The sequence below is a fragment of the Leptodactylus fuscus genome, chromosome 11, assembly GCF_031893055.1.
Source record: "Leptodactylus fuscus isolate aLepFus1 chromosome 11, aLepFus1.hap2, whole genome shotgun sequence".
Taxonomy (NCBI): domain Eukaryota; kingdom Metazoa; phylum Chordata; class Amphibia; order Anura; family Leptodactylidae; genus Leptodactylus; species Leptodactylus fuscus.
This window is the reverse complement of record NC_134275.1, coordinates 3,570,086-3,595,868: the sequence shown is the minus strand read 5'-3', so window position 1 is coordinate 3,595,868 and position 25,783 is coordinate 3,570,086. Positions and strand designations below refer to the sequence as shown.

Sequence of the window (25,783 nt, the reverse complement as noted above, 5' to 3'; positions counted from 1 at the left end):
TGCGGGTAATCATAAGATGGGACAGCTTTGGCAGTCATGTGGGAGGATTGTGAACAAGAATGGGCAAGTTTCTGTGGCAGAATCACAGATATGTACTGGAGAACAGACAATGAAGACGCATCATTTATTCACATTATATCCCAGGCCATCTGCTTTAGGTGAAGAATTCCATCACATGCCACTATATAGCCGCTGCATATACTGTCCTAGGATGGGTCATTATTATTACACTTGCAGATACCCAAACGACGCTCTAAGTCCATTAGGAGCCTCCATTGTAGATTTGATCAATTAGCCTAGTAATCATTGTTATATTGTCCAACAGAATGCCGAGCACCCTGACGGAAACCCAGAGCACCCCATTATAGCCAAAAGTGTCTGCCACGTGTCGCTGGTGTCATGTGCTGCACCCAGAACAGTCTGAAGATCTGATCACATGGCAGAGCAGAAAAAACGAAATCGTTATTGAAGATGTGAACAGAGGCTTAGGGGACACTGGACAATATACTGAGTGACATTAGAACAAGTCGGGCAGCACTTTTCTACACCAGGTCTGTAGAGTCAGAAATGGGGAATCGGAGACAAATAGAGGAGTTGAAGCTAAACAAACTACACAGCCCTGTAAAACGCCATTTACATTGTGCAATGCAAACCTGTATCAAGACAAATGATTGCTACAGCATTAATTATGGCAACAGTGGCGTAACTATGTCTGGAGGGGCCCCGTGGCGAACTTTCCTGCACACACTATTATTCTCCATAGTGGCCTCTGCACACAGTATTATGTCCTATAGTGGCCCCTGCACACAGTATTATGTCCCATAGTGGCCCCTGCACACAGTATTATGTCCCATAGTGACCCCTGCACACAGTATTATGTCCCATAGTGGCCCCTGCACACAGTATTATGTCCCATAGTGACCCCTGCACACAGTATTATGTCCCATAGTGGCCTCTGCACACAGTATTATGACCCATAGTGATCCCTGCACACAGTATTATGCCCCCATAGTGTCCCCTGCACACAGTATTATCCCCCATAGTGGCCCCTGCACACAGTATTATGTCCCATAGTGGCCCCTGCACACAGTATTATGTCCCATAGTGGCCCCTGCACACAGTATTATGTCCCATAGTGGCCCCTGTACTCTGTATTATGCTCTATTGTGGACATCCATGAACAATTATTATACTCTGGGCTCTTTTTAGACCCCAGAGTAAAATAATCAGAGACCCAGGGGGAGAAAACCATTAAAAACATTGTTACTTACTTATCCCTGGCTCCACTGCACTCCCTGCTGATGGCAGCCATCTTCAATGACATTCGGGAAGTCATGTGACCTCAGGTGACCTGCATCGCATGCATAAGGATGCAGGTCCCAGTCATGTCACAGAAGTAGCCTGGAGAGGTAAGTAACACTGTTTTTTGTTGTATTTTTTTTTTTGAGCCAAAGCCAGGAGTGGATTGAACAGAAGGAAGAAGTATAAGAACTTCCTATAGATTTCCCATTCTTTTTGTAGTCAAAAAACTGCAGCAAAATATGCAATAAAAAAAAAATCTGCAATGTGGGACCTCAGCCTAATAGATCCTTTTGGCTACAGTCATGTTTAGTGTTTGTGCTTATAGTATTTCCTGCAAACATACGAGTACCGCAATACAGTGTGATGAGACGCTGACAGATACATATTATATGCTAATACATAAAGCTGTATTACCGACCTTATTACAGGTTATTGTAGGATTCGGAAAGTGCTGCAGATAGGGTTGAGCCGATCTTCAGATTTCAGGATCGATTTTAAAATCCGATTTCCAATCATGATCGTGAAATTCGCTCGATCTCTGATCAGAATCTGATCTTTTCCGATCCCGATTGCTCAACCCTAGCTGCGGAACATGTCAGATCTATCTAAATAAAACGTATTATTGTTATTTCCCCATCATTTGCATCCAGAATAGTGATTCCCAAAAGGAACAAGGTCTCTACTTTACAATGACTTATCCCATTCCCAATTTCCGCACACACATGCACAATGGTTACGGAGACAGAATAAGTAAATGATGCGTGACTCGTGCCGCTGTAAACGCTCCCATTTAATATCCTTTCCATCAGTGTCAGGCCGCACTTCCCACTAAATCAGTGAGATCAATGAGGGGCAGAGCTGCTGATGCTGTTCAAATTTTCAGGATATCCGGATTTTGTTTAAATGTTACCCAGGCCTCCCGCCATGAACCTCGGGGGTTTTCTTCAAAAACCATTTCCAGATGTAATCAAACAGCATGTGGGATTTATTAACCGCGCCGGCCACTTCACACTGGGCTCTTCCATACTAAGAAAACACTGTGCTGGGAGTTTCTTCATTCATGTTTGCTATACTAATAAATGTGCTTTATAACTCCCAGATGCCTGAAAATGAACTAGCGCTTAACAGCTAAGAAATCCGCCTGTCATCACCTGCAGCTCAGCGACAGTCTTGAGACGCGCGTCTGAAGTGTTTGAGGAATTGCAGTTTGAAATGAAGCTGACGTCTACCTTCTGAAAGCCTCGTGTGCTTGGGGTTCTCATTAGAAACGTTTAACAAGGAAATTAAAGACTAGTTCTGGATACAGAGTAACAATCTGCAAATCGCTACAATGTATATTTCTACAAATTCATTCATAGAATGAAAAGTTTGCCAAGAATAATCCAAAAATAAGTAACAAACACACAAATTCATTACCTAATCTAGACACAAGTCTAAAAATAACAAGGTGCCCTGAAACGTTACATTGTAAGCGATTACATTGTAAACTATTACATTCTAAAGGCCCAGCTCCCATCAGGTTTCCATTGGGGGAGTTCGCTTGGGGACCCCCTGAACGGAAACCTATACGAATAAAAAAAATGGTTACTTGGGAAACCTGCAGACCCCATAGACTACAATGGGGCCCGTATGGTATCTGCACAAAACATGTGGAGAGAAAAGTCCTGCAAGTAGAAACCGAGTAGAAACCACACAGACCCCATTATAATCTATGAAGTCCTTGGGTTTCCTTAGGTAACTGCTTTTTATGCATATAGCTTTCCGTTTGGGGGGTCCCCAAGCGAACTCCTCGAATGGAAACCCGAGTGCAGATGTGAACCGCGTCTAAGTGATAACATTAGAAAGCAACAAGTAATGTTTAGTACTCACTGTACTGTTTAAGGCCAAGGGCCCCATCCCATCCACATATTGCAAAAAAATACGTGCAGTGGAAACGCTGCGATTTCCCAATACGTTGCATTTCTTGAAAATCACAGGATGTCAATTATACTAAAGGAAATGCCAGCAGATTTCTTAGGCTGGGTTGAGATGGGGGGTTTTTTGGACCAGATTTTGAGGCGGAGGCATCCAGTCGTGGCGTTCCACTCTGGATTAGGCCCAAGTGAATGGACCTAGTCAGGAAGGAGTGTCACATTGCAGAATCTGCGGCAAGAAAGGGCAGGTCGCTTCTTTTTTCCGCACACGGCACAAAACTGTTAGCGGAAAAAAGTAGTAACGGCTCCCATTGAAGTCAATGGTTTTTGGGCCAGATTCTGACGAGGATTCCGTGTCAAAATCTGGTCCAAATATCCCAATGTGAACCCAGCCTTATAGGTATGATGGAAGCAGAAATTCTTCAGAGGTTTCCTTTGTGTGAAAAGAGGTGCGAGAAAAACCCTGAAGAGTTGCTGCCATGGATTTTCCCGCAGCGCTTTTTTGCTTCAGCCCACTACATGGGGTCTTAGCTTTATAGTTGTTTTTTGCACTTTCCAGCTTTATGCTGGTCACTTAGAAGTTAATCTAGAAGGTGGGAGGAATTTAGTGGTTGTTAGAAGCCCCCAGACTTTCGCCAGGGATTCCAGGTAGGCATCCTTGTGCTGTCTACGCCTCCAGGACCCCTTGATTTATTTCAGTAAGCCCAAGCCACAAAACAGATAGATAGAGGACTTGTCTTAAGATTTTCCCCAGGTTCCTGGTCCCATACATGGGTGTGTATATGGGGCCATAGTAATGGGTCAGTGTGCTAGACATTAAAAACACACTGCACAAACCTGTGTGCATGGAGCCTTAGCCACAGATATGGAAAACAGATGGTGGGAGACCACGTTCAGTTCTTCAGAGTAGCTAGTGGCAGATAGGGTTGACTGGCAGTCCCTTGTCAATGGATCCCAGGATTGCAGAACCAAGACTATCTGAACTTGCTGAATACCTCCACTGCTGGACCAGGGTGTAAAACTTAGGTATCCATGGCCGAGACGTGCCATGCATTTTCCAATAATCATAGAGGACAAGTTCAAAGGATCAAGTAAAAAGTCAAGAGAGTAGCCACTCCTGCTCGTGTGTAAGATGCCGTAGGTGTGGAACCAACTGCTGTAAGTGGATGTACCTCCATGTTGTTTTGCAACAGGATGAACCTTGCTAAGTAAGAGGATCTGAGGAGCTATGCTGGTTTTAACTTCCATCCTGTTCCTTCCTTTGAACTTAACACCAAGAACACCCCAAAATGATACCACACAGGGGACAAGTAGCAGAGAGAGGTTGTTTTTTTTTTATATTTTCCATAAAAATTGCAAGAGCAAGCCAAATTTAGGGCTGCTGGGGGAGGGGGGATTTCAATTTCCCTGCTGTTTCCTTGAGAATCAGACTACAAAATGGAATCTCTGGCAGTTTATAATCTGCAAATACAGTCTGTCTTCGTGATATGGAAGGTGGAGCACAGTACGGAGTATTTACAGCAGCAAAATGTCATTACATGGCCTAGATACTTTAGATGTTTTAGATACATAAAGTAGAACTTGTACTTGTTCTCAGACCTTCAGTCTGCAATATAATCCTCGGAAGCTCCTGAATGACTTTTCCGAAGCTGCTATTATCAGAATAACATTTCAATATACTACATAGAAGAGTGTCATAACCAAGTGTGCACAGTATGATAACTTCCATATACCACCCTGATCGATATGCCAGAAAATTCTGGCAAGTTCTAGATGGCAGAAGTCACTTACGCAGACTATGGTGCAACCTAATAGTGAGCTCCGACCAGCCATCCCTAGATAACTAAGGAATGTCTTTGGATTCCTGCGGATTGATTGGATCACTTGTAACAAACAACCTGCCCATTCCTTGTAATGTTTCACCAGCCGTAGTAACTTATAATGTCAGTGAGGACTCGTGCGCTCGACTGACCCGATCCCCTAAACTCTTTTAAAATCAATCCCTGGTTAAATATTATAGAAATGGTTAATAAAGAACGAAAAGACTATTTTGGAAATAAATTGAAGTAAAAGCAAAAAGGGAAATCTAGAAAGCCGGGATTCTTAGGGTGGCCATTGAATTAAAGGGATTTTCCAGGCTAAAGATACTGATGATCTATGCAAAGCTTCCTGCTGCATCTCAGAGGGTCGATGGGCTTGTGGTGTCAGACCCCACCTAGATTTAGGATACCTTCAGCCCAGAAAATCCCTTGAATGAATGGTGTCCTGTGTTCTATAACCCATTATGATATCTGTATCAGCATTACGATACATTCACAAGACAGAATATTCTTGTTGCAGCATCCTGTGCCTAACCGTCAGATTTGCAGTTTGATGTTGCATGATGGAGCGGCCCCTTGTTAACCCACATTGGTCTCCGTGCAGAATCCACTTCAATAAGTGACATATTAAACCCACCATGGAATATTCTGTGCCTATATGAACAGCAAGCAATGGGGCATAAATGTCACGTAAATAGGAGTGCAAAATACAACAGAAAGCTATGCCGGTCCCTGACAACCCTTGATTTCATTTCTACAATGTGGGACCTCCTGATACAATTTTAGGAATCTTAATAAATTTAGCATATCCGGCACCAATGCAAAAAACAAAGACTGGTATTATAGAATAGAATGTAATGTTCCAGGTGAGGAGTTCCTGCCCTCGGATGACATGTCCTGTATGCCAAGGCTGGAATTTCTCAGCATCCTGGAGATCTAGTATTAACGTATTTTTCCTTCCCTATAACTTGAGAAGAGCCTCCTTAAGAATACACCAGAGCGCTGGTTTGATTTTTTATAATCTTTATGTATTCTGTAATGCATTCCAAGGCTAGTTCATTTTCAGGCATGAACAAACATGCCAACAAAACTCAGCGCTGCGATCTAACCTTCTCGCTTACTGCATTCCACAAAAAAATACCAGGTATGCAAGTTAGCGGGAGAACTAAGCCACTCGCTTCCCTTTAAGAGCTGTGGTGTAAAGCCCTTGGACTACAGTCATTAGGTCTCTGCTATTCCTTAGGAGTTCTGCACAGCACTACGTCTTTCCAGATAGCTCTCTATTAAAGGGATTTTATCACTGTAATCCTTTTTTTCATGCCTACCATGTTGGAATACCCTTAAGAAAGGCTATTCTTCCCCTACCTTTAGATGTCTTCTCCGCGCCGCCGTTCCGGTGATATTCACGGTTTTCACCCTATGCAAATGAGTCTCCTGACAGCACTGTGGGCGTCCCCAGTGCTGCCTGCAGACTGTCCAGCAACTTCAACTGAAAGCGCCAACTGCGCATGTGCGACGGCCATTTTCGTGTGACCTCTTACATGACTGTCCGTTTGGCCACAGAAAAATGGCCACTGCACATTCACAGTCGGCTCCTTCGGTTGAAGATGCGGAGAAGAGGCGGTCGCGAGAAGAAGATGGAGGACGTTGCTGGAGTGTCTGCAGGCAGCACAGGTGACGATCCCAGTACTGTTTGAGCGCCCCCGTCTGGAGACTCATTTGCATATGGTGAAAACCGTGAACGGAACGGCGGCGGGTAGAAGACATCTAAAGGTAGGAGAAGAATCGCCTTTCTTAAGGCTATTCCAACATGGCAGACATGAAAAAAAAGCAGTCTAATGATAGAATCCCTTTAAGTAAAATTCATGCCGGAGAACCATCCCGTTTCCACCTACTCCTTGAGTGACCTCCTATTAAGGGGCACAGCTCTAATTTTACCGGAAATCCCTCTTTGATCCTGAAAACCAAAAGTTGTTTGACAATAAATGTACAATATTGTTCCAGAAAATGTAATTCTGGTTCTTAAAGGGGTTTTCTAGGCTCAGGATACTGATGGCCTATCATAAAGGTATATAGGTGGAGTAGCTAACTCTTGGCACCTCCACTGATCAGTTCTTAGAGCATAGCGACCTCTGCGGTCTGTCTACCGGCACGCTTTACACTTAGTAGCTGCAATATAGCATAGCGAGCAAGACAAAACTGCAACACCATACACCGCCATTAGTAAGTAGAGGATATGCCAGTAGACTACAGTAAGCAATGAAAGGTAACGGGTCAGTATGTGCCAGGATACAGGGTTAAAGTATGTAGTACGAATGCTATGACATGGCAATGCACTATTGTAAACTAAATCTAGCCCAAGGCTTCGCTGAGCCACCATTCGTGTATTTCCAACTGTTACAGAGTCCGGGTCCATATGGTCAGCTGTATAAACACATAGCCCCTCTGCTGGATCCTGTAATACAAGGACATGGAGCCATGCAGATGTGGACTGAAACGTACTGACACAAAAGCCTTCCGAGAACTCGCATCATGAAACACAAATAAGTAACATTTTTGGGTAGAGGGTGATTGACCCTAACATAGGCAAAAAACAAACATCTAGCTTTTTGTAGTCTGGAGGACGATTAGGTTAATGCAACGCTGTTTCATTTGCAGAATTGTCCATAGGAAGTTTTATTTGCTGGTCAAACACATTAGATCGCTGTTTTCTGCTTAGGGCCATATAGAGGGGGGGGAAGCAATCTCTGGACACGTCAAGCAAGCTCTGGACGCCTCGAGCAATCTCTGGACGCCTCGAGCAATCTCTGGACGCCTCGAGCAGTCTCTGGACGCCTCGAGCAGTCTCTGGACGCCTCGAGCAGTCTCTGGACGCCTCGAGCAGTCTCTGGACGCCTCGAGCAGTCTCTGGACGCCTCGAGCAGTCTCTGGACGCCTCGAGCAGTCTCTGGACGCCTCGAGCAGTCTCTGGACGCCTCGGGCAAGCTCTGGACGCCTCGGGCAAGCTCTGGACGCCTCGGGCAATCTCTGGACGCCTCGAGCAATCTCTGGACGCCTCGAGCAATCTCTGGACGCCTCGAGCAATCTCTGGACGCCTCGAGCAATCTCTGGACGCCTCGAGCAATCTCTGGACGCCTCGAGCAATCTCTGGACGCCTCGAGCAATCTCTGGACGCCTCGAGCAATCTCTGGACGCCTCGAGCAATCTCTGGACGCCTCGAGCAATCTCTGGACGCCTCGAGCAATCTCTGGACGCCTCGAGCAATCTCTGGACGCCTCGAGCAATCTCTGGACGCCTCGAGCAATCTCTGGACGCCTCGAGCAATCTCTGGACGCCTCGAGCAATCTCTGGACGCCTCGAGCAATCTCTGGACGCCTCGAGCAATCTCTGGACGCCTCGAGCAATCTCTGGACGCCTCGAGCAATCTCTGGACGCCTCGAGCAATCTCTGGACGCCTCGAGCAATCTCTGGACGCCTCGAGCAATCTCTGGACGCCTCGAGCAATCTCTGGACGCCTCGAGCAATCTCTGGACGCCTCGAGCAATCTCTGGACGCCTCGAGCAATCTCTGGACGCCTCGAGCAATCTCTGGACGCCTCGAGCAATCTCTGGACGCCTCGAGCAATCTCTGGACACCTCTAGCAAACTAAAAATGGTTTAGTTTATAGGGGTTTTCCATACTCATCCTTAAGATAAGTCATCGATGTGAGATTGTGGGGGGCTTACACACAGATTTACTAGTTTAAATGGTCACTAACTTTTCAGACAACTTGGTCTCATTTCATAGAGCTTGCGATTGATTGTGAACCAAAACATAATGCACTTTAATTAACAAAAGTGACCACTTTCTGCCTGGAAAAACCTCTCTAAAGTTCCTGCCACTAGGTGTCTCCCTTCTAGCTCATTTGATCACTTTTTTGTTACTAAAGAAGTCCGTCCATAGATACATTCCATTCCGCCTTGATTATAGCAATGAGTGGAGGGGCGGTCCTTTTCTCTCTTCACAAAGGGTAGGGGAGAGGTTGATTCTCCTCACTGCCTGAATCTGCAAATCTCACATCTTACAATTTAAGAAAAGTCTTCTATGTTCTTGGATCTACTTCTGGCTACTTGTGTGACTATAGATGGGTTATTGTTCACAGGCAGCTTTACTGGCTGTGCTCATAGATAGTTTTTTTTCATGTGTTTTATAGGTTTGGCTGTGTGTATTTGACCTGTATTTATAGTCCAAAATATAGGGTTTTTTTTGTTTTTTTATTAATTACAGAGGGATCCTCCATCTAGTTTTTTTTTAAATTGGGTCGATCTCAAATCAGAGAACAAAAACATTGTGTAAGGCAGGCTGAGATACCACCAACTGAGGCCTGGTTCACATCTGCGTTCGGTAGACCCCCCCCCGAACGGAATACTGAACCCATTAAAAAACGGTGCACAATGAAAGCACATGGACCCCATAGACTATAATAGGGTCCGTGTGGTCTGCACCCAAATCCTGCGGAGAGAAAGGTACTTTAAGAACTACTTTCCTCCCTGCATGATTCATGTGGAAACCGCGCGGAAAACACACGGACCCCATTATAGTCTATCGCACATCGCTTGCAATTGCGATTGTATTCCATCCGGGGGGGTCTCCATGCAGACTCCTTCCGGATGGAATAAGTACGCTAGTGTGAACCATAAATAAGTGCAGGATCCTCTATCAACCGCCTCATTTAGCCAAAAAAGTTTGAGAAGCCCTGTATGAGATTGTGGCCCCTTAATCCCGACTCCCCCCGACATGATGACGGGAAATAGAAGAATCTGGGCTGTTGCATTGTAACGCCCACTCCTTTTGTACTAGCGCGAGATAAGACAATGCCAGAAGTGCGAGGCCCCAGATCTTCTTCCCATTCCATCCTTATCATCTCCAAGCCTGAATCTGGAGTGATCTGTTTAAGGTGTTCGGAGGTTGTCAGTGACAAATACAAACAACACAAGATCTGCCAAACCAAGATCTGCCAAACTCGTCTCAATTAATAGCAAAACACGAAAAATAAACCGTATACGGCCAATCACGGGGCGGCTTTCACTTGGGGAATAATTTGCTATCTCCGTCTGGATCTCCATTCGGCAATTTCCTTGTTTACCTCCACTCGGGGCAATGATTAAACAGAACATTGGAAACACTTGTGCGCCGCTCGAGTAATTGACATCAGGCTATACACGCCTGTGGCAACCAAGTGGTTAATTGTATATTTCCCGCTATATTTTCCCAGGTTCTTTTATTTTAGCCTAATTTTTTTCAGGCAAAGTCAAAGGCTCAGGTTAATATTCCAGGAAGCGATTGCCTGCATCAGTGATTTTGTATCCTGATGGTGGAGATGTCACTTAGACAGGGGGCACATTGTGTATTGGCAGACCATGAAATAAGCCCGTATGTTCAGAAACGCCATACGTAATGCTGCATCATCGCTTTACACTGCGCTTATAAATCCAGGATTCACATGGGTGCAGGAAAGGTTATTTTGAGTTGCATCTACAACAAATGGAATATTTTCCATATGTAGGAAAGTCTGGGAAAGAGACGGACTTGGAGTCCTCCGCCGGGCGCACAAGAATAGCGCATGCTGTCATTTTGTTGGGATATTTGAGGCGTCCCGCACATGGGGACATCCAATCTGGAAAATCAGATCTGTATAGAAGCCAGAAGACCTGGACTTCAAGAATTATTGAATTCTGGAATCAAAATAAAAGTACTTTTTGGGTTTATTTGGACTTTTTGCATAAATCTAAAAATACAAGTATTGGATAAAGCTACAAAAATTGTAACAATCGCACTCTAGTGAGAGGGTGAAACAGAACACGGAACAATATCTCAGGACAGACACATCAAAGAAGCAGCAACAGATAAATTTGGTGCAAATTTCAGCACTGTGGATTTCTGAAAAACTCCATAAGACAGAGGCCCCACTTTGCAGATTTTGTTGCAGATTTTGTTGCGGTTTTTTGAGCCAAAGCCAAGAGTGGATTGAGTAAAAGGAAGAGGTTTCCCATTTTTGTTGTAATCATTCTTGGCTCCAAAAATTGCAATAAAATCTGCAACAAAAAAAGCTGCGTTTCTGCAATGTGGAGCCTCAGCCTTAAAGGGATCCTATCATTAAAATCCCTTTTTTTTCTAACTAACACGTAGGGATAGCCTTAAGAAAGTCTATTCTTCTCCTAGCTTTAGATGTCTTCTCTGCGCTGCCATTCGATAGATATTCCGTTTTCTGTCTTTATGCAAATGAGTTCTATCGCAGCACTCAAACAGCACTGGGGGCGTCTCCAATGCTGCGAGAGAAATCTCCAGCGGCGCCTCCATCTTCTTCAGGAACCGGCCTCTATGAGTCATCTTCCGGCCTGGCTTTCAATCTTCTACGCATGCGCAATCAGCTCTGCCAGCGGGAAGAGCCAACTGCACCTGTGTGCGGACATTTTTTTTGTAGCTCTTGTAGTAAGCGGCCACAAAAAAAATGGCCACGCGCAGGTGCAGTCGGCTCTGCCTGAGGCCCGCTGGCAGAGCCGATTGTGCATGCGTAGAAGATTGAAAGCCAGGCCAGGAGACGACGAGTAGAGGCTGGTTCCTGAAGAAGATGGAGGCGTCGCTGGAGAGTTCTCTCGCAGCATTGGGGACGCCCCCAGTGCTGCGAGAGAACTCATTTGCACAAAGACGGAAAACGGAATGTCTATCGAACGGCGGTGCAGAGAAGACAACGAAACATAGGAGAAGAATAGCCTTTAAGACTAGAGATGAGCGAACACTAAAATGTTCGAGGTTCGAAATTCGATTCGAACAGCCGCTCACTGTTCGAGTGTTCGAATGGGTTTCGAACCCCATTATAGTCTATGGGGAACATAAACTCGTTAAGGGGGAAACCCAAATTCGTGTCTGGAGGGTCACCAAGTCCACTATGACACCCCAGGAAATGATACCAACACCCTGGAATGACACTGGGACAGCAGGGGAAGCATGTCTGGGGGCATAAAAGTCACTTTATTTCATGGAAATCCCTGTCAGTTTGCGATTTTCGCAAGCTAACTTTTCCCCATAGAAATGCATTGGCCAGTGCTGATTGGCCAGAGTACGGAACTCGACCAATCAGCGCTGGCTCTGCTGGAGGAGGCGGAGTCTAAGATAGCTCCACACCAGTCTCCATTCAGGTCCGACCTTAGACTCCGCCTCCTCCGGCAGAGCCAGCGCTGATTGGCCGAAGGCTGGCCAATGCATTCCTATGCGAATGCAGACTTAGCAGTGCTGAGTCAGTTTTGCTCAACTACACATCTGATGCACACTCGGCACTGCTACATCAGATGTAGCAATCTGATGTAGCAGAGCCGAGGGTGCACTAGAACCCCTGTGCAAACTCAGTTCACGCTAATAGAATGCATTGGCCAGCGCTGATTGGCCAATGCATTCTATTAGCCCGATGAAGTAGAGCTTAATGTGTGTGCTAAGCACACACATTCAGCACTGCTTCATCACGCCAATACAATGCATTAGCCAGTGCTGATTGGCCAGAGTACGGAATTCGGCCAATCAGCGCTGGCTCTGCCGGAGGAGGCGGAGTCTAAGGTCGGACCTGAATGGAGACTGGTGTGGAGCGATCTTAGACTCCGCCTCCTCCAGCAGAGCCAGCGCTGATTGGTCGAGTTCCGTACTCTGGCCAATCAGCGCTGGCCAATGCATTCTATTAGCCCGATGAAGTAGAGCTGAATGTGTGTGCTTAGCACACACATTCAGCTCTACTTCATCAGGCTAATAGAATACATTGGCCAATCAGCGCTGGCCAATGCATTCTATTAGCTTGATGAAGCAGAGTGTGCACAAGGGTTCAAGCGCACCCTCGGCTCTGATGTAGCAGAGCTGAGGGTGCACAAGGGTTCAAGTGCACCCTCGGCTCTCCTACATCAGAGCCGAGGGTGCGCTTGAACCCTTGTGCAGCCTCGGCTCTGCTACATCAGAGCCGAGGGTGCGCTTGAACCCTTGTGCACACTCTGCTTCATCAAGCTAATAGAATGCATTGGCCAGCACTGATTGGCCAGAGTACGGAATTCGGCCAATCAGCGCTGGCCAATGCATCCCTATGGGAAAAAGTTTATCTCACAAAAATCACAATTACACACCCGATAGAGCCCCAAAAAGTTATTTTTAATAACATTCCCCCCTAAATAAAGGTTATCCCTAGCTATCCCTGCCTGTACAGCTATCCCTGTCTCATAGTCACAAAGTTCACATTCTCATATGACCCGGATTTGAAATCCACTATTCGTCTAAAATGGAGGGCACCTGATTTCGGCAGCCAATGACTTTTTCCAATTTTTTTCAATGCCCCCAGTGTCGTAGTTCCTGTCCCACCTCCCCTGCGCTGTTATTGGTGCAAAAAAGGCGCCAGGGAAGGTGGGAGGGGAATCGAATTTTGGCGCACTTTACCACGTGGTGTTCGATTCGATTCGAACATGGCGAACACCCTGATATCCGATCGAACATGTGTTCGATAGAACACTGTTCGCTCATCTCTATTTAAGACTATTCCTATGTGTTCGTTAGAAAAAAGGGATTCTAATGAAAGGATCCCTTTAAAAAAGTTTTGTTCTCCCATTAGTAAGTGCATTATTGGCAATGTAGTTAAGTAACTGATTGCAGGTATATGAGATAGTACACACCAGCAGTACAGGTGGTAGAATATCATGTAATACAACGCGTTGTCCATGTAATATGTCTGAAGCTCAGATGTTGTTCGATATAAAACAATTACATGATCGCATTCCAGCCATGTTTACACATATTACAGATTTACTTCCGCTTTCCAGAAGGTAACATGAGGGCACAAGAACGGAGACAAATAGCTTTGGGATCACATTGGTGAATGTGCTGAGGTGTAAGAGAATGAATGAGTGAACACGAGTCAGATATTACATGAGAACACCTGTATACATGAAGATGTGGGAGCGCGCTTTGAAATACTGACAAAAAAAAAGGTGATCTCTCTGCAAATAAGGCATGGACAAGCGGAAAGCAGGGTTTAATTCAGGGGACCCCAACCTATTAATCTGTGGGAGTGGCTTGATATGCTGGGTTCTTTGATAGACTCATCAACTCATAGCCCCCAACTATTCCGTGGGACATTCCCGATTTTATACTCCTGTCCCGCATGGCTTACCGCATGTCCCGCTCTGCCCCTGAAGTGTTTTACTTATTAACAAACTTTCCCCCGATCACCAACCGCTCTTATAACAGATAAAAGGTTGCAATTAGAACGGGGGATGATCGGGGAAAGCTTGTACTACTGTACTCAGAAGGACCTGTGTGATGTCAGACGTCACGTGACGTGTCTTAGTATCCCATGCAATCCAGCAAGAGATGGAGAGAAGCATGGTCTAAGGTACTGGGGGGGTAGATGAGGGATGCAAGGTGGACTGGGGGGGGGATGTGGGGTGCAGGATGTACTGTGTGGGGGGGAAAGATGCGAGATGTAGGGTGTACTGTGTAAGGGGGAGGTGTGTACTGAGTGGGGGGAAATTTGGGCTTCAGGGTGTACTGTGGGGTGCATGGGTGTACTGTGGGGGGGGGAGATGTGGGTTGCAAGGTTAACTGTGAGTGGAGGAGAGTTGTGGGGTGCGTGGGTGTACTGTGGGGGGAGAGATGTGGGACGCAGTGTGTATTGTGTGTGGGGGTGGAGATGTGGGGTGCATGAGTGTACTGTGGGGGGAAAAATGTGGGGTGCAGTGTGTACTGTGTGTGAGGGGGAGATGAGGGGTGCAGTGTGTACTGTGTGTGTGGGGGGAGATGTGGGGTGCATGAGTGTACTGTGGGGTGCTTGGGTGTATTGTGAAGGTAGAGATGTGGGGTGAAGGGTGTACCCGATGGAAAAATGGATGGGCGGGGTCAATTTAGAAGTAGGTGGAGCTAAATTTGTTGCAGTTCGCCCCCATTTTGTCCCTCTTTCTGTCCATTAAAAGTTGGGATTAACTTTCTACACTTTGGATAATCTAATCCAAACTTGATAAAATGCTCCCATAAAGTGTCCCCAGTAATGAGACCTACATCAGTAGTGTGCAAAAAACTGACAGTAAGTGTTCAATTCCCTTGCAGCGCCACCAGAGGGGAAATTAAGCATTGCACAGGGCCCATTCATATCAATGAGCTGTGTAATGCAAGGCCAGTCCTCTGGAGGGAGAAGCAGACTTTGTATATGATCTACTGCAGCCAAGAGATAATAATCCGGAAGAGGACACCTCCGCTATTAACTTAAGATTCCATAGTAGGATATAAGAGATGAGGTTTATAAACTGGACAAGCCCGGCAGGTTATCCTGTAGTGGCCTAATTCTCTGTTTTGCAAGCAGTAGTCTCTCCTATCATCCATCTTCTATAGTTTATGTATTCCTATACAGTATATAAATATACAATGGATGTACTTTGCTTATATAATTTATACGACTTATTTTATAAGTAGAAATTTCCTTTTGGCATTTTGTAAAAAGTATCCTCTTACTCTTCACATTGCTAAAAGATATTACATAGAAGCAGCAGCAACATTGTAACATTACTGTAAAGTAAATGCAGATTTAGTGAAATGTATCCTCTGCCAGTTCTCAATCACATCCTCACTGGACAAGAAGGAAACAATGTAACGATCTGTCTATAACTTATTTGCTAAACCCAGCTGATTCCAGCAACCTCTTTCTATCTAGTTACCCAATATTCACTCTATGGGAGGAGGAGGTAACCCTTCACGCTGGGAACCTCAGGTTTATTAATAAAGGCAGCGTCATAGAGACCTGTGGGAAACAATCATTCATAGAAAGGGTGGATTCCTGAGGAATTTGTAAGATAGCAGTTTTCTTGTCCCACTTTGGAAACTATGGTAATTCGGATAATCACCCCTGCAGTGCTGCCTTGTACCACACACTTTATTAATGCCCTGAAAACTGGACTCATGAATAAAATAGCCATGTTTTATATGGCAACCTGTCTGAAGGATGTATTATGGGCATTATCATAGGACAGACAGCAATATGTCCTTTTCCTGGGAAGGGATCTGCAAACCTGGCCGAAACACTTACGCTCTTTCCACATTGGCGTGCAGTTTTCTATCGTTTGGGTCCGCACGGGCCGACCCAAAAGATAGAAACCCTGTCTGCTTTGAAAACGGTTGCATGCGGAAACTAAACTATTAGGGTGTATTCACATGGAGGAAAATGGCGCTGAATTTGGTGTGGAATTTCAGTGCTGAAAAAAAAAAGCCTCCCATTGATTTCAATGGGTTCCTTTAAAGCCTCCTTGGGAGGCTTCTTATTCAGCGCTGAAATTCCAAACCAAATTCATCACCATTTTCCTCCATGTGATGGGACCCTAATGGGGTCAGTCAAGTTTCCACCAAAAATTGTCAGAGATGAAAGTCCTCCTTGCAGGCAGGACTTTTCTCTCTGACAATTTTAAGCAAATTCTGCAGAGACTCCAATGCAAGTGTGAATCCAGCCTTAGGCTAAAGTGACTACTTGTGAGCAACATCAATTAATAGGAGGTTTCTTCTGGAGAGGAAGTCTATTAGAAAGTAAAATAAGTTAGGCCGAGGCCACGTGTTGCAGAAAAGCTGAGTATTTTGTTGCAGCCAAGGCAAAGAGTGGCTTCAAAAGCAATGGAAATGTAAAGGAAGCTCTTGCACTTCTCCCTTCTGATCGGTGCAATTCTGGGTTTCACTCAAAAATAACAGAAAAATCTGCAACAAAAGTGCAGTTTTTACACAACATGTGGGCTCAGCTAAAAGGAGGTCTGGCGTCCATAACTGTATCCTGCATCTTTCTATCCACCACAGGGATACAACCAGTGACAAAACTGATGTTCTGAATGCCAAAAATGATCCCAAAGAACACAATGGGGTCAGTTCTTGTATCAGTCTCCCTCCAGCATTTCACTATGGCCGGATGTATGGAATCAACCCACAGACGAGAATAATGCCAGTAGCAAAATCATAAGTGTGCTGACAACCAGTCTGTTTGACAACGTCAGATAAAACAAGTGGATGTGGCCATTGTAGGGGTTTCCAGTGAATGGTGGAAATTTGGTGAATTGCTCTTGTCGACATGTGATTGACGGCCGCTTCACCGCACCTTGGTAACAGGTGAAAAGAAAGTGATGGGAAGCCATTGTGTTAGAGGTATCAAATAACCCCAAACTATCGTCCATTCCCACGTCATAAAAATTCTAGACAGTTCTGATCTGAACTCTCAATGAAAATAGACTTGTCCATGAAATGACTTAAAGAGAACCTGTCAGCTCGGAGATGACGTGCAATCTTATCCAGCCTTTTGTTACCACCCACTGGACTCCTAAGTCCAGAAAGACAGATACGTTAATGAATAAAATACAAGGAATTCATCTTTTCCCACAAACCTGTATATGAATCTGCTCTTGTCTTCCTGCCCTATAACATGATGCCTGCTGATATCATGTTCTTCATGACAGGTGCCCTATATACCAATGATGGGAAGGAGGATTGGCACGATCAGCTTAGAAGTATGCCAATACTTATAATGTGACACTCCGTTTTCTTTCCAGACTTGTTAGGTTTCAGTTGACTATGTCAGTACAATCTATAATATTATACACTGTAACTGTGCATTAATGGATTCCGCTCATGATTCTACCGCCTATACTGTTCACCAGGTCACAAGGATATTGCAGTATACAGTACAGTATACACTATTGGAAAAGTTTGTAGCTTTCATTATTCTTAGTGAAATAAAGCTTTTGGTGCTGAGTTAATTCACTTGCAATGGTGCTTATTGAAAATTGTTCATATTTCTGAAAGTAATCATTGTGTTTCATTGTCCTAGTACGAGTATATGCTACTTACATGACAAACCTTATCAAGAGTGACACTGAAACGGAAAATGCAAAAAGAACAGATTGTACATGGAAAAATCTAATAATACTACCTGGGGAAATGTGAACAGGGAAAAATTAATGGACTCTATTCTCCGACATGAAGCTTTTCTAGTCCCTGCATCCTTGCAGCATGTTGGGACTGCTCCGGGATGCTTCCCTGTGGCATTTAGAGGCCTAACCTCAGCTGCTCTGACTGCAGTACCATACAGGTAATTGTCTCCTCCTACTCTAATCCACTTCCATATACCTACACTATGTCGAACTGGGACACACGGCAGCAGAACAAATCTACAGTCTGGGTGTATTCACGTTATTTTTGAGATGTTATCTACAGAAGACGATACAATGTGATCCTGAAGGATATGCCACTAACATTGTAAGAATCCTAAAGATACCTGTAATGATAGCGGCTGATCCCCACCGGTCATGTGTTCATACATTATCTGGTCATGCATCTCAATGAAGAATACATTCAAGACACTGCTTCGTCTGGTATGGGAATGTAGTCCTGAAATCAGGGATCTATCCAAACCGTTGTGAAACTGCAACTCCCAGCATGTCTTGTCAGTCCCAGGCTAGGAGTTGTAGCATCCGAAGAGCCTTACAAGTAGGATGCAGATCACCGGCATCAAAAGTAATGGAAGTTAAAGGATTGCATTTCATAAAGGGGATGAAAGGAGGAAAGCAATGAAATCATTCACTTATAGTGTGTATAATAAAGATAAAAGGGATGTTACCTATTCGGGACAGGTCTGATGTAATAAGCTTGAGGTCAACATATATAGGGTCAATGATTAAGATAGAAACATATATATATAATAATTCAACATATATAGGGTCACTATCTACATATGTAGTGTCATTCAATCAACATATTTAATGTCACTCATTCAACATATATAGGGTCATTCTCACCATACTTAGTGTCATGCAATCAACATATTTAATGTAACTCATTCAACATATATAGGGGTCACTGGTTAAACAAATCTAGGATCATTCATTCAATATATTTAGGACCACTGATCATAAATATTTAGGGTCCCTCATTCAACATATTTAGGATTCTTTCCTGTCTCATTGAAATGATATAAAAAGTTTAACTAAATAAAAGTCATCCAAAGATAAAGAACAAATCTAGAAGAAATCCTCCTTAGAGATCAGCATCAGCCCTCCAAGCCTCCAGGCTGTGGGGTGAGAGCTGTCAGCCTAGAACCCTAAAAAAAGCCAAAACTAGCCTCCTTTCTCTAACCAAGCTTTACAGTAAAGGTCCAAGCTTGCTCCATTTTCTTCCAAAATGACAGAAATAGCCCCCTGCCTCTTCCTTGTCATGGTGAGGTCACAATCCACTATTTTAGGGACAGAGGGTTTGAGTTACAAGGTTTATAAATATAAGACAGGGGCAGCTCTGCACACCCTCCAACATGTCATCTAGTAGTCCATGCACTGCACAAGGGAAGAAGGGGAGAGGAGAGGATTTGGGTACTTACCGCAGGCTCTGCCTTCTGCACCCAGTGCACCAGCAAGGCTAGGACAGCAAGACTGTGCAAATGCCCCAACCTCATTCTTCAAGTCCCCCCCAGTAATGTCTCAGCTCCAAGTAGAAGGCACAGCCTGGGGATGTGACATATTCTGGTGAGGAGGAGATGCAGCAGGACACAGGGGCCACCCCAGACCTGGGCTACAACTCTGCCTTCTGCAAACTAACTGCAAACTTGTTCCTAGTGGAGTTACAAGGCGCACTACTTTCTCAGGGATCCCTCCGCGCCAGCATCTCCCCTAGGCTAAAAGAAAAAACCTGCGGCTCCCTCAGAGCTGTGGCCTCTGCACTGGCTTTTCACGAAATTCATGGAGAGACTCCTTAGATTTTTTGTGTGACTCCAGCCCTCCTGCCACAGCCCACCCATCCCCTACACCCACTCCCGCCCCCCTGTCTCCTAAAGACACCGCCGCATGCCATTACTACAAGTGGGGACTTTTTGTCTGCGGAGGGACCTCAAACCTGTGATTGAAAAACTAATATTTCTCCTTATATATTTGTGAGGAATAAACGCGGGGTGTGAATGGGGCTTTTCCTTCGGTTTTGTGGGTTTTGTCATTGATATCTTGTGTCTATAGAGATACAATCAGATGCTGGAAACTTTATGGAGTGGCTTTGGATACATTGTATTACATTGGTCATGTGTAATGGGAGTCTGAGGTAACTCTTGTCCATAGATAGATATAGATAAGGTATAATATAGTCCCAGTGATATAGGGCCACAGCACAGGCTACAGCAGATTCCCCTCAGCCGTCCCCAAATCCCACTCCTCAGTGACTGACACCCCCGGCCCCGCCCCCCTCCTCCATGCCTAACCTTCCAGTCTATGGACGCCAGCTCTCCTCCGAGCTCAGTGTAGGCAGCTCTGGTCACACTTCAGTATCCCGACCCGGGAAGGGAATCTGCCCCTGCTCACCCTGGACGGCTCCTCCTTAACCCTTCCTTACCTGTATTGCCCCCCCCCCCCATTAGACTTACTTTTATCAGCTCCGTGAAGAAGCTTTCAATGAGCCCCCGGGACAGACCATTGTAGCTGCAGAAGACTCAGGGGGGTGACTGCCAGGAGATGAGGGCTCGGTGAGTACTAGTCAGGCTGATATGGTGGGGGGGCAGTGATGGGGGGCAGGTGTAATAATCCTGCCATGTCTTTCACTTCCAGACTTTGCATGCTGCTGCTGCTGCTGCTTCTTGCTGCCGACTTGGTGCAAGCGGTGAGTTTATTAACCTCAGTACTATCTCCTCATGACAGACATGTCCACTATGATGGGGAGGGAGAAGGAGCTGGGACAGGGGTGTAATGCTGAGAATAAAGTCCTAAGAATTGTATTAAACTATGGAAACCGTTCCATTCCCTGCAGAGAGAAAGCTGGGTGCTATATAAGAGGATTACTGACTGACTGTCCCCTTATAGATCAATCATCAGCATAGCGCACCTCTATGTCACCTTAGGTTTGACTACTGGTTGCTACAAAGGGTTAACATTGTTATCAATAGTTGGTACCAAGGCAATGTCCGGGACGGCGAGGGATATAGCTGATGTACAGTGATTATTATATTAGCTTAGTAGTTGGATTGTACATTGAGTATTTGTTATGGTGCAGTGGTCTGGTCTTATAATATTATACTGATGTGCTATCAGATCTGATACTGTAATAGGCACTGGTGATATAATATGTACTGGTCTGACACAGATCTGATACTATTATATGAGCTAATATTATAATATTTACTGGTTTGAAGTTATAATATGCACTAATTATATAATATGCACTGATCCAATTATATAACATACAATGATGCTATAATATGCACTTACTATATAATATGCACTAACTATATAATATGCACTGACATTATATGCACTGACTATATAATATGCACTGACTATATACCTATAATATGCACTGACTATATAATATGCACTGACGTTATAATATGCACTGACGTTATAATATGCACTTATCTCATGATATAATATGCACTGAACTGATGCTATAATGGACCATATGCAATACTCTATGGAGCCTCAGGTTCTATCAATTGATGTTTATTGGATCAACTCAATAGTTACCTGAATTCTTTATTGCACCTTGTTCTCATGGTACATAAACTATCTCCATTTATGAGCTATACCGTATACAAAGCTCTGCAGAGCCTCAGCTTTCATTGAGTTAATTCTGTGTGGGGCTCAGTGACTGCCGACTACACCCCCCTGCCAGTCTCACAAGCTGCAGACAGCGCTGCCACTTTCTATAGTCTATAATAGATATCGAACTTCTCCCCTGCACGCCCTGGCCATAATAATTAGGAATTAAGTCTAATTCAGACTGGTCTTGTTCTGTCTATGACCGTCCACCTGGGCTCACATTTCACTGTATGACATTGCTTCTTCTGGGGGCGGGTGTGCTGTGATACGACATCTCTTATGGGGCAGGAATTGTGGCACTCTCTCTCCATGGCCAATCTGCTCCTGGATGGGGTGGTACAGATGGGTTATCAGGGCTACTGGGGGCTTGTCCTGCATCACAGGTAACAGAATGGGATGTAACCAGTACAAGGAAGATGGTAACAGATTCCTAACCAAAGGCAATTCACTATATTAGTGGTATTGATTATAAGAATTATAACATTGTGGCACATGGTATTCAGTGTTAACTATGTATTGCCCATTCAGATTCCAACCCAGGACACCTATAGGGATATATATATATATATATATATATATATATATATATATATATATACATATATAGCAGCATCTATAAGTGGTTGTCTCTTTTCATCTAGATGATGTAACTACTGAACTGAGGCAATAAACAGCAGTTGATGGAATTTGAGAATCCTTACAATTGTAGGTACTGTCAATGATCGTGTAAGTGCCTATTACATCAGATCAGCCTAACAAATAGTCAATGTACATTGCATACTTACCAACAATTGACAACAATGTTAACCCTTCATGATATTCAGTAGTTACACATAAGGTATTGTGGAGATACACTACACTGATTATTGAAATATAAGGGGACATCGGCTATCTGCTATCCCTACTGGACTATACATTATATAGAACTCCCGTCTTTTTTCTCATGTGAACGAATGGTTTCCATTTTTATTACCATTATTTATAATATTCATATAAGGATAAGTTCACACCTGCGCCTATGCCAGTCTTCAAGCTCTGTGTTGCGGCGTCAGCAAAGGGACATGGGTCGGGCATTGACCGTTGAAGCCTTTGTGGTGGAGTTCTGGTGTAAATGAGGTCCTGGCGCCCCATGTTCATATCGGTAGACTGTCAAGAGCCCCATACAACTCTGCGGAGGTGACATGACAGTCGTTCATCGAATACTTGTGGTCGACCGGTGCGCTGGTTTACGCAGCTGTCAATGTTGTCTTTGCGATATTGCAGGTCCACCCGAGACACTGTTGACCTTGGAAACCCAAATTCTCGAGTAATCTCCAAAATGCTATGCCCCATGCATCTTGCACCGATTATCATCCCACGTTCAAAGTCACTTAACTCACAATGTGCTGCCATGTTCATGAGCACCGGTCTGCATGAGACTGCTCAGATATCCTGGCGACACCAGCGCCATAGGCCGCATCGCGTCACACTGTTTGAGCGTCCTATCCGATACAACCGGCACTGGGACACACCTGCCCGTGACTTCTGACCACTGAGTGTGCAAAATTTGGGTTTGCACATTTTTACTATCCACATTGCATTGATCAATTGCTCATATTCTGCAATATATATCCCAAGGCCCAAAAGACTTGGCTTTCAATAGCACAGATAATAATTCTGACAATGTTTGATATCAAAGCGGTGCGCTGCTAGGATTCCTGCCTCCACAACTCACATGTTTGCTCAGGAACTTGACCTACTTTACATCATTTTGGGAGATAGATTGTAGAGTTATGAAATAGTTCCATGTATTGTTGTCTGAGTAGTTACTTGCAAGTAGCTGTTCTCATACCTTCTGCACATTCTTTGCCTATAAGTAGGAATTCTTCTAATAGTGATCATTTCCCCGTACCATAAAAGAGAACCTATCAGTATAACTGTATTTAGTAAAGCAGGATCACGGTTGCAGAATTTTTAAGCCCAAAGAGAAGTTCCACAATCCCATGTGAGGTCCAAAGTCCTATAAGTATATAAAGCGGATTGGGTTTCCATTTTCAGGTTCCCAAGCAGACCCCAAGAGGGGAAACCTGAGTGGGTCCAAAACAGAGAAGAACACAAATCTCCTTTACAGTTTTCTCTGTGCGGGTTTCGCTGTTGGTTTTGGCTTACAAATACTGATGCAAAATACTGACCATGTGAAATGGTTAACAGGTTCTTTTCCTTCCCCATAGACTAACATATTGTTAAAGGTAAATGAGTATCACATAGAGACAAGCTGCAATAGTATGATATTATTGTAGGGTGGAATGTTGTTACTATCTGTACATTATCTACCATCTTTAATACATATTGGCTTAATAATGCAAGACAAAAGCATGGAAGAATGTACACAATGGTCACTCGCCCTAATGTACCTGCATTGCATATTCTAGATTCGGCTGCAACATGAGATCAGTCCTACCCATGACCAAAGCACCATATAGCCATAGCCTATGGCCGGCCATAGATGTGATATAACTTTCAGCTGATAGCTATCTCCTCTCTCTCCTCCACTAACACCTGGTGACAAATAATGGATTCAATAGGATTACAAGTGTTGAATTCCACCCGGTCTGATCTCTGTTTCCCTATTGTGTCTGCTGGTTGCTGTAGACCTGGTATCCTGCTGAATTTGGTGAGATCTCCTCTCTTTGGCTAGCTATAGAAACCTACCTTGTGATCAGATATTACTGTGGCGGGTAGTATATAGCGGATCTCAATGTACTGCCTGTGGGGCAAATGTACTTTCATGTGAAAAGTACAACTAAGTATAGGGTGAGTTATATTAGGGGACTGGTTAGAGGTGAAGTCATAGGCTTGTTGGAACAATGCTGCTACACTGTGCTTGGCAAAGACAGTAATGTATTAAAAATATACTAGTTATAAATAATATTACAAGCTTTTATCACTCTTGTGCAAGAGATTACATTTAATGTTTTTTATTCACTCAGCTTCCTGAAAACAAAAAGCAGAAAGTATCGGGTGGAGCATAAAGAGAAATCCATTACAACTAGCATAAAACTAAGCCTGCAAACCTCATAGACATGAAAGGGACAGCGCCAGTCATACATATCTCTGCAAGGGTTGGTTCACATCTGCGTTTGTATTCCGTCCGGGGGAGTCCGCATGGGAACCCTCTCGAACGGAATAACAAACGTAATTGCAGGCGCTGTACAGTAAAAGCACATGGACCCCATAGACTATAATGGGGTCCGTGTGCTTGCTGTCATATCTCTGCACAGAACATGAGGACAGCAAAGTCGTTCACAATCTACTTTCCGCATGATTCGTGCAGGCAGCGCACAGCACACGGACTCCATTATAGTCTGTGGGATCCGTGTGCTTTCTCTGCACACCGCTTGCAATTGCGTTTGGTATTCTGTTCGGGGGGTCCCCATGCAGACTTCCTCGGACGGAATGTGAACAAAGGGTAAGGCTAAGGCCCCACATAATGTCTCGCAGCAACAAAGTGCTACAAGAAAAACTGTGGTGGCAATGCATTGCGGCTTTTCACAGAGAATTTGCAGAGGTTTCCTTTGCAGACTTTCTGCTTCCATTATACCTATAGGGAAACCGCCAACGTTTGCGTTCGTATAATGGACAAAAACATGTCATTGTGATCGGCCCAGTCAGTACCTGTCTGTAATCGTCTATCCCTACATTGTAGGTGTCCGATCGCTGACATTCTCTCTGTGTTTATTGCACACGTGTTTGTACCTTCCAGACAGGGCAGACTTTTTACAGAATGTCTCTTTCTATATCTGTACTTCTATTTGTATCCCAGGCTGCCTGGTCATCTCTGTCTGTATCTCTGCCCCCGCCAGCCCCTATCCTTATGTTTGCGTCTCTCTGTCTGGAATAACCAGCATGTCTTCTTACTTCCACCATCATGATCATTTCCTTCTGATACATTTATAGGATTTTGATTGTAGAGTATATTCACATATGCAAGAGTTGTTGCTGAAATTTCTGTTACTGGCAATTAGTTCCATTCCTCTGAATAGTCTGTTTAGGTGGCGTCCGTGCACTGTGTAATGGCGCAACAAAGTGCTCGGCAGTGTGAACGCCATGTAACATTTTGTTTTACAGTGAGTAAATTAGAAAGTTGGTGGGGGAGGGGGTTAGCTTAGTGTTA

At 44.5% G+C, this 25,783-nt stretch overlaps 2 protein-coding genes across 3 annotated transcripts in view; one reads left to right on the top strand and one right to left on the bottom strand.

Annotated features, from left to right (window-relative positions):
- COL4A5 (collagen type IV alpha 5 chain) overlaps positions 1 to 19,748 on the bottom strand; it is an 89,220-nt gene extending 69,472 nt beyond the window's left edge. Inside the window, exon 1 of the mRNA XM_075259479.1 lies at positions 19,434 to 19,748. Within this exon, the coding sequence (XP_075115580.1) occupies positions 19,434 to 19,508 (75 nt within the window). The 5' untranslated portion in view covers positions 19,509 to 19,748. The remainder of the gene's footprint in view (positions 1 to 19,433) is intronic.
- Positions 19,749 to 20,320: 572 nt separating this feature from the next.
- COL4A6 (collagen type IV alpha 6 chain) overlaps positions 20,321 to 25,783 on the top strand; it is a 122,938-nt gene continuing 117,475 nt past the window's right edge. For both annotated transcript variants that reach the window (XM_075259421.1, XM_075259420.1), the window contains exons 1-2: positions 20,321 to 20,561; positions 20,644 to 20,695. In XM_075259421.1, coding sequence (XP_075115522.1) covers positions 20,551 to 20,561; positions 20,644 to 20,695 — 63 coding nt within the window. In that variant the 5' untranslated portion in view covers positions 20,321 to 20,550. The remainder of the gene's footprint in view (positions 20,562 to 20,643; positions 20,696 to 25,783) is intronic.